We start from the raw sequence: 10,000 nt of genomic DNA, 5'->3' as shown, positions 1-10,000 counted from the left end.
TCTCACGCACGAATCCTCGGCATTGTGAACTGACACGTTTGTCGCTTCTAGCGTTAGGAATGTACACAAGTAGAATGTATTATTATAGAAGAGCCACGTGCATTTTGAGTAAGCAGGTATAGAAAAAGTAGACGAATTAAAGATTCATTTATATCAAAGAATTTGGTGGGTGCTTTTTTTTTTTAAACCCTTGTTTGCGTTTACATCTCAGTCTGATGTTTGTGGGCGTGGCCAGATTCTCAGCCCGTCCTCTCCGACACCGCAGCTGCTGTAGATATTCGCTCCGTCCTCCCTGTGAGGGTTCACCATCAACTGATAACTGATGTCACTTTTTTATTTTATTTAAAACGTGACTTGAAACATTTACACACTTATTTACACTTGAAATATAATTAAAAGGTCATAATCTAATCAAGTGACGTGAGCGAGCTGCGCTTGAGTAGTAAACGACGAAGTAAAATGAGACGGCGCTCTTCTGATGTTCGCTAGCTGTGGTGATTGATTAGTGAAAACACCCTGGGGGTCTGTATGTCACTGTATTTGTTTGGTTTTAAACAATTAAAGCTACAAAAAAATCTCAAATGTAAAAACTTTTTTAAAGCAAATAAATACAAACTGATTATGAACCATTTTTATCTGCTGTGTGTTTTGTTCTGTCTAAAACATTGTTTTATAAAAACACTAAAGAGTTTTCCTGCTTTATCTGGTCACGATGACCCAGTGAACTGATACAGTGTTCAGGGATGTGTGTGTGTACACAGCTGCCCTACAAACTGCACTTTACTGTTATTAAAAAACACCTCTTGAATGTTACGCTGAATGATGAGCATCAGATGATCTACTAACATCTACCTTCTGCTCATGAGGCTCATCTCAGGCCACGTTCACACTGCAGGTAAAAGTGGCCCAGATCTGATTTTTTTGGGGTCGTGTGAACACTCAAATCTTGCCCAGATCTGATTTTTTTCAAATCAGATTCAGACCACTTCCATATCTGGTCCTGAATCAGACCCAAATCTGATTTTTTCCAATGTGGCCGCAGTGTGAACAGCCGAGGCGGATTTGATGCGACTTTTACGTCAATCTACAATCTACATTCGTCACAATTATGCGCCGGCGAGTTCTCACACAAACGTGACTACGCCTACAAAATGGATCAAATAATCAAAAGTTGCCATCGACATCCTAAAGTTGCCATCGACATTTTCTAAACACTGCGTCTCTGTGCTGCCGTCACACAAACATTTAGAAAGAAAAGCGAACACGCTTACTTCCTCCATAACCTCGCCAACTTTAGCGCGACGGCGTGCTGCGTGTGACATCATTGTTATTGTTCGTTTGCACATGCGGGTCAGTTCGAAACAGCAAACAGTTCACACTGGTATCTGATATAGGTCACATTTTAAAAGGTAATGTGAACAGACAAACAAAAAAATCAGATCTGAGCAAAATATCCGAATTGAGCATTAAGACTCGCAGTGTGAACGCGGCCCCAGTCTGCATGATGCCTCACAAACACCACACTAATAACAGCAATGTCAGAGACAGAAGGGTTAAAGGATGTTGAACACAGAGATCCACTTACAAATTAGTCAGGAGTTTTAAATAAATAAATAAATATATAGTGTAAATTGTACCAAAATGCTACAACACAAACCCGTCACCAAAGCGATGAGCAGGTCACCGTCACACAGTGTAGAGTTTCTCCGAGTCACTGACACGGTGACGCTGACACACAAGAACCGTGTTCAACCAGGACAGTAAGAGAGAGCGGTGTGTTAATGTCATTACAGGCACTGGGCAGTGTTTAGTCTGTTTTTAGCCAGCAGCGATACTTAACGCCACTGGATGTGGAGCTGCATCAGCACATGAGCTCGGCTCCTGAGTCAAACTGCCACATCGTGTTACAGAAAAAAGCAAAAGATCCCTCAGAGGCTCAACAACTGAGAGCCATTAATGTTCAGTACTCAGGGTTTATAATCAGGGACACACAAGACACCGGATCACAGGAGCCCAGTGCATAACGCTGACGTACGAGTGTAACAGGATCGTACCACACACACACACACACACACACACACACACACACACACACACACACACACACACACACACACACACACCATGACTGATTTAGAGGCAGCTGTGTAAAATGTGCTGATTATTACAGATACACGGATAACGATACAGGCATCAGGTGTCAATCTCATTTACTCACTAGTTAAAAAAAAGGTCTGATGTCAAAATCTGATATCAACTGATGTTACGTGACAAAGTCTTGTGTGTGAAGACGCACAGCAGGAGGTGATCACCATACCGCAAATATGGTGTTCTGTCAGTCAGCCACAATGAACAAGTGCGACACATCCTGCTCGTCACACTGACCACACACATTACATTTCTAGCATTATAAGACGGCCTCTTATTCTGAGTGACTTACATTAGCTCATTTTTTTATACAACTGAACAATTGAAGGTTAAAGGCTTTGCTCAGGGGCCCAACAGTGGCAGCTTGGTGGACCTGGGATCGAACTCACAACCTTCCGATTGGTAGCCCAACACCTTAACTACTAGGCTACTAACTGATATTAACTGATGTTACGTGACAAAGTCTTGTGTATGAAGACACACAGCAGGAGGTGATCACCATACCGCAAATATGGTGCACGCACACACGCACACACACACACACGCACACACACACACACGCACACACACACACACGCACACACACAATTTACAATCAAGTCACTAACAATATAAAAGCACAAGTCCGCTACTCAAAGTGCTGCTCAGAAGCTAAATAGTAAATCAGTTCCTTGTCATCGGTGTCATTACTGACTCAACACCAAACAGTGACCTCAGTGTGATATAAACATGTGAACAGGTTGAAGACGATCACACTTCACACTTCACACCTCAACTGATGAAAGGAAGTTGATGTTAAAATGTTACAAAGTCAGATTAAAAGTTCTGCAGCTAAAACAGCGAAAGAGTCTGAAAGAAGAGGAGATAAAATACGTACCTGACGATCAGAGGAGGAAAAACATGACGCAGAAACGATGAACGATTAGGTTTAATTAGGAGACATGCAGCTTCAGTGGTGTTGGGAAAAAACCTCCACAGATAAAACATTTTAACTGTTAACTCTAACATTATTGTTTCAGGTCCTTTCACCACCATCAGCTGTGTATCAGATTCAGTTTAATGTTAAATAATTGTTTAATGTCATAACGGGTCATAATGGGTCATAACGTGCACATCACAGGGTTTCATCCTTAACTTAAAGTCACCTGATTTTAAACTCCTTTTTTTTTTATGCTTTTTTTATGCTAATTATGAAATATTTGTGTAGTGAAACATAACAGGTTTAATTCAGACTCTAATGAAGATTTTAATACGTTTTTATATTTAAAACTCCACGTTTCCTTTATAATATTTTATTCACGGTTTCCCTCTAAATGTGTAAATCGCTTATAGTCATTTATAAAGATCTCAACAAAACTAAAGTAACTGCAGCTGGAGGAACAGAAAAGGAGAAAAACCTGAAATCATTCAAATGAAAAAATAAAAATACAATTAAATAAATAACAAGAAATGATTAATAAAAAAAAGCGAAAGTTAATTAAAATAATCTGAATCGAAGAAAGAAACATTTAGAAATTATTTGAAGTGGTTTCGAGTGGTTTTTATTTTTTGTTCTTATTTTGTTTTTGTACATAAAAAGGGTTAAAACGGCGTCCTTTTATTTCTGACCTGAAGTCGTTCGGTCGCTTTCGTCGTAACAGCAGGTCAGAAATCCTCAGGTTTTACAGTGACGTGTTCTTTCTGTAGAGTTTAGAACCCTTGGTAAACACGTGTGTAGAGAACATACACACACACACACACACACACACGTTTGTTTTTGTATCTTTATATTGAAGTGATGAAGTTTACACAGTGCAGCTACACTATTACAAGGTTCATACATACGTGATGTTGGACAGGATACATTTTGGCGTGTAATAGATGACACACAGCAGATCAACATTAGAGACGAAACCTTAAAGCAACGTATACAACCAGGCAACATTAGTAACGTTACCATGAAGTAGAAATACAAAAGAAACCTGACAAAACAAACAAAAAAAACCTTTAATGCTTTTTTTATGTACAAGCCTCCAGTGCCGACCCCTGATTTATTTATTTATTTATTTATTTATTTCTAATGAGAGAAAAAAGGGGCTTCCTGTAACATCAACCACACAAAGCATCAGATTCTGTTATAAATATGTCTGTAAGGTGCAAAAGCCTAAAAACCCACAGAGTGTTTATCTCTCACACACACACACACACTCACACACACTAAATAAGTGCTTCAGGACGCAGCTCTGATGAGCCACAATCCACTGATGATAACATTAACGTTGAAGCTAATGCTAATAAAAAGGGATAAAGCTAGCATCAAACTAGCGTGCTAGCTCTCACTCACTATAGTGTGTATTAGCGATTAAACAAATCACACCGTAGAGGCGGAGCTTTTCCTTAACTTTTTCTGATTGGTTGGATGTTAGTGGCTCATATTTTTTTAAATAAAACTTTGCTCTTTTTTTTTTGCTTTCTTCTTTATTTACAGTTTGAGACCCAAAGTTTTCATCAGAGTGAGAATCTTAAATATACGGAGGATAAATATTATGACGTAAAAATCAGAGCCCTCCGTTTTTCTTTCTCTCACACTAACGCTCCTCTCTGTAGTGTACATCACTAATTACAGAAGTGTGCACTAGTAAAGAGGGTGCCATTACTTTATCTCATATATAAATGTGCTTCTTTACCTTTTTTAGATGAAAATCACTGGTGTGTTCGGTCACTCAGTCAATGGCACAAGAGTCTTTTAGTACACACACACACACACACACACACACACACACACACACACACACACACACACACATTAAACTTGTAAGCTTACATAAATTCATCATCGAACGGAAATTATAAAAGCTCATCTTCCCAAATGAAGGCTGTTAGTTTGTGGTTTTGTTTTGTGCAAGTACTCTGGAGTAGAACAGTAGCTGGAGTGTTAGTGTGTGTGTGTGTGTGTGTGTGTGTGTGTGTGTGTGTGTCAGTAGTATAAAGCCTAGCGCTAAAGTCTCCTCTGCTTTAGTATATTCAGTTTGTTTTGTTTTCACTCTATGCAAAGATCTGGAACTTTTTTACAAAAAAAAAAAAATAAAAAGGTTTGTTCGGTTCACACACACAAAGAGAGAGACAAGGAGAGAGAGAGAGAGAGAGAGAGAGAGAGAGAGTGAGAGAGATGGGGGGGGGGGGGGGGTGTTTATGTGGTCTCTTTGCCCTGAGCTCCTGTCACTGTCTTAATGGAGCTTAAAGTTCTGTTGAACCAGGTCTTTTTAGCCGCTTGCACTTCGTTGAATGCCAGAGCCAAATGATGGTCCAAATCCTGAAACACACACACACACACACACACACACACACACAGTCAGACTTGTGAACGTTTTCTCATTACCAACCAACATTTCCATAATTCTCTGTAAATTTGTTATGACATCATAAAGAAGCGACGTCTCTCCGGATTCCTCCGACTGAACCTGCGTCCGCTCGCTCGGAGACTTCTTCAGGATTTCGCTCACGATAAACACAAGTGCTGAGGTTTTATTAGTAACTTTTCATACACGACCTCCTTAAATATGTGTAGAGATGTTACAAAGAATGTCAGGAGGACGAGTCTGAGATCTTCAGGTGCTTCAGGTGAGCAGACGGAGCTCGGTTTACTAATCAAATGCCAAAAGGTTCAAAAATAAAGTGATGAGGATTTGAATTGAATTGAGCTAACTAACACACACACACACACACACACACACACACACACATACACACACATACACACACATACACACACACACACACACACACACACACACACACACATACACATACACACACACACATACACACCATGCAGGATACACCAGTGAGTGTGTGTGTGTTGATACAGGATCAGGTTAAACAGGATGTGGTGTGAATAAGGTGTGTGTGTGAGTACTCAGGTGATCTCGGTACCTGGATCTTGCACTCAGCCTCCACCAGCTGCAGTTTGGTCTGAGCGAGTTCCAGCTCCATCTCTCTGAGCTGCACCTGCAGAGCTTCTTTCTCCTCATCAGTCTCGTCTTCGCTCAGCTCTTTAGGGGCCCTCAGAGCCTTCAGCCGGCCCTCTTTACTGAAGAGCACGCTGCACTTCTCACAGCCCTCCACCTTCATCTACACACACACACACACACACACACACACACTCCTGGGTGTTATCAGTGTCAGGACGACAGAAAAGCCAGCTGATTGTATAATCTTTATCAGCTTGGTGTCAAGCAGGAGAACAAAGTAGGGAAATTTGGCCTGAGCTGAACATCGTGTTTTCATTATCAGCATGATGATGATGATAATGATGAAGCTCTCCACAGGAGAAACACACACACACACTAGAGATCTGTGTTTCTTCACACAGCCCATTAATCTGTGTCTGTCTCGTTAGTGCACTTTTTCAGTAAAGAGTCCATCCTCCGGTCAAGAGCTTCTCCACTTAACTCCTCACCTCATTACAGAACAATAAATCATCTCCTGCTCTGTGGTTCCTCCTCACTGCTGAAATCAGACCTGAACCTTGTGACTGAGACGTCACTTCAGAATCAAAGGGGTTTAACGTTCACATGAGGACTTCCACAGCTTTTTAAACCGAATCTGAGAACAAGGTTTTCTTTTTAAAATAAAAAGATATAAAGTGAGACCTTCAGTAACAGACGAGATATTTTAGCTCGGACTGTGACGCGACACGGAGCTCTACAAATAAGGAGGTAACAAATTGGCACAAAAGGTGCAGATACTTTACTCTGCCATAATAGAACGAACATGAGTGTGAACTAAAGATGGTCCTGATTGGTCATTATATAAAGCTCATGTCTGATCATCGGTGAACGACGAGATCCTCTCTTATTAGTCTGTGGAACAGGAACTAAATCATTTCTTACATTTTCTTGACTAATGTAAAATTTGCCCAGTGGACATTCTGTATAGTGAATGTTGGGTCTCCACCTCAGCAGTTCATGGTCCAGCTTCTGGACGACTGGCTCCTGAATCTTGTTTGGTGTTTATGTGGTGAGGAGTTACTGACATGGAGGTGAATTATTACTGACATGGAGGTGAATTATTACTGACATGGAGGTGAATTATTACTGACATGGAGGTGAATTATTACTGACATGGAGGTGAGTTATTACTGACATGGAGGTGAGTTATTACTGACATGGAGGTGAGTTATTACTGACATGGAGGTGAGTTATTACTGACATGGAGGTGAATTATTACTGACATGGAGGTGAATTATTACTGACATGGAGGTGAATTATTACTCACATGGAGGTGAGTTATTACTCACATGGAGGTGAATTATTACTGACATGGAGGTGAATTATTACTCACCCGGATCTTCTCTAGCTCTCGTTTGTTAGCCGTCTGCTGTTTCTCAAGCCGTTCACTCAGCTGGGAGCAGATCTGACAAACACAAACACAAACACACACAAACACAAACACACACACACACACACACACACACACACACACACACACACACACACAAGATGATCTGAAGCTTTTCTTTGTCTGAGATGAAATTTATGTGGAATTAATGAATACAGGCTTCATCCAAGTGCCTGAGACTTAAAAATTCCAAATTTGATTTAAAAAAATCCCCCAGTTTAAACATACAACTAAAGCCGCCCCTAAATCCACCCTTTAACTCCGCCCCTAAATCCACCCTTGAACACCGCCCCAAAACCCACCCTTTAACTCCACCCCTGAATCCACCCTTTAACTCCGCCCCTGGATCCACCCTTTAGCTCCACCCCTAAACCCACCCTTTAACTCCGCCCCAAACCCATCCTTTAACCCCACCCATTAAACCCACCCTTTAACCCCACCCATTAAATCCACCCTTTAACTCCGCCCCTAAATACACCCTTTGACCACGCCCCTATATAATATATATATACCCTTTAACTCCGCCCCTAAATCCACCCTTTAAATTCACCTTTTAACCCCGCCCCTAACCCCACCCTTTAACTCCGCCCCTGACCTGTCCAGCCTTTTATAAAATTTGAATACATTTTGTTTTAAAAAACTTTGTATAGAAACTACGTACAATTTGAATTTCTGCTTTTAATCAAACAAGATTTTTATGCAACATCCACACCTGTGTTAAATCGATTTAATGAATATTCATATAAATCTGTTCAAAGGTCCTTGACATTATATTTCCCTTCTGAAGGTCGTCTGTTATCATTCAAGATACATTGTGGCTCCATGTGATTGGTTATTGTGGCACACAATAATGAATAATTCATGACATTTCCCTCTCGCTGTAAGACTCTCCGCTATTAATCTCTTACCATCTTGTTCTTTCTTCATTTGCATCTGTCTCTCACTAATGGTGTCATCTACAATTTCTCCTAATGGCAGAGAACTCTCCCTCCCCCCCCTCCATCCCTCTTTTTCACAGCCAAATAAAAAAATACCAGTGTAATTGTGCGCTTTGATCGGTGCATTTCTTCACCAGACCACACGTCAGTCTGCCCTTGTGCTGTCACAGTGACACGTACGACACGTCTTCGTTTACCCTCGCACACGGCGAATGGCTGCACTCTGTGTATCTTTACATCACAGCGTATTGTATAAATGTGACCCACGTGTTACTCATCAAAATCCAAATAAATCAAACGACTGGGAGATGCTTTCTTCTACCGCTCTTTTTCAGGGAAAGGATGTAAATGAAGACAGAAGGCTTCGGCTAAAGGAGATAATGATTTAATTCACCCCCATGTGGCCGCTCAGTGTAGAAACTGCACTCTCACTAGGAGTTAAGAAGTTAATAGTTCAGATATAAAGATGACAGAAAATATTTTATCATCAGACTATTTACCTTAAACAAAAAGACAGCGATCAAATTTATTCAGTGAACACAGAGAAAATTCCCTCCGAAGCCACAACCACAAAACTCATGCGAATAATTTCTGATCAAGACAGAAAGCGTGAACACGAGGTGGAGGTTTCTGAATGATCTGAGGGAGACTTTACACAACACCACAGATCTACAGGCAAGTCAACTGCATGGGATATCATATGCTAATTAAATGCTAATGAGCTGTTCTACAATTGGTCTAAAGCATTTTTAAGGAAACCTGCTAATTAATCTACTCAGTAATTCTGTTTATATTATTGATACTCGTGTAAAAAGCCTCTTTGTGTTATACTGAAACCACAGCGCAGTTAAACTGATAAATAAGGTGTTGATTAATTCTCTTTAACTGCAGCTCTCACAGTAGTGCAGCTTATGACATAAGGAAGAAGAGGAACTAACTTATTTTATAGACAGTGTATATAAATATCTTTACATCAGTCCATTTCACTTCATTGTGTATTGTGATGAAACACTTCACTGTTTCACAAAGTCATACATTTCTTTTTTATAACTGCATCCTGGTGTGTTTTATTACTTACTAAGACTTAAAACATGCTAGAATTAACTCTAATAAAAGTGTCTGTGGTTCTTTTATAGAGTCACACTGTAAGCATTAAGAACAGTGTGTGTATGTGTGTGTAGTACATGTGTGTATGTATGTGTATTGTGTGTGCATGTATAGTGTGTGTGCATGTATAGTGTGTGCATTATGGGTATTATGTGTGTGCATGTATAGTGTGTGTACGTGTACGTGTGCATGTGTGTGTACTCCATTATCATGCTGGATCATGAATCACACTGTCAGCAGGCCCCATTAAAAGCAACTCTACAAGGACACAAGCTAACAAGCACTATTTTTTAAAGAGCTGAGCTCACATTGTGCACTGATCCCACACACACACACACACACCCCCACACACACACACACACGCCCACATATCACTACACTTTAACATTCTTTAGGTTTCACAATTTCATAAAAGCCCCACAGACCTG

General features: G+C 40.4%; 1 protein-coding gene across 3 annotated transcripts in view; it reads right to left on the bottom strand.

Moving 5' to 3' along the window:
* Positions 1–3,897: 3,897 nt before the first annotated feature.
* LOC132863008 (rab GTPase-activating protein 1) overlaps positions 3,898–10,000 on the bottom strand; it is a 95,462-nt gene continuing 89,359 nt past the window's right edge. For all 3 annotated transcript variants that reach the window (XM_060895513.1, XM_060895512.1, XM_060895514.1), the window contains 3 exons: positions 7,471–7,542; positions 6,061–6,258; positions 3,898–5,440 (listed from right to left, as the gene is read on the bottom strand). In XM_060895513.1, the coding sequence (XP_060751496.1) occupies positions 5,318–5,440; positions 6,061–6,258; positions 7,471–7,542 (393 nt within the window). In that variant the 3' untranslated portion in view covers positions 3,898–5,317. The remainder of the gene's footprint in view (positions 5,441–6,060; positions 6,259–7,470; positions 7,543–10,000) is intronic.

The sequence above is a fragment of the Tachysurus vachellii genome, chromosome 20 (assembly GCF_030014155.1).
Source record: "Tachysurus vachellii isolate PV-2020 chromosome 20, HZAU_Pvac_v1, whole genome shotgun sequence".
Lineage (NCBI taxonomy): Eukaryota > Metazoa > Chordata > Actinopteri > Siluriformes > Bagridae > Tachysurus > Tachysurus vachellii.
Note: the sequence above shows the minus strand (reverse complement) of the source record. Positions and strands in the feature narration are given on the sequence as shown.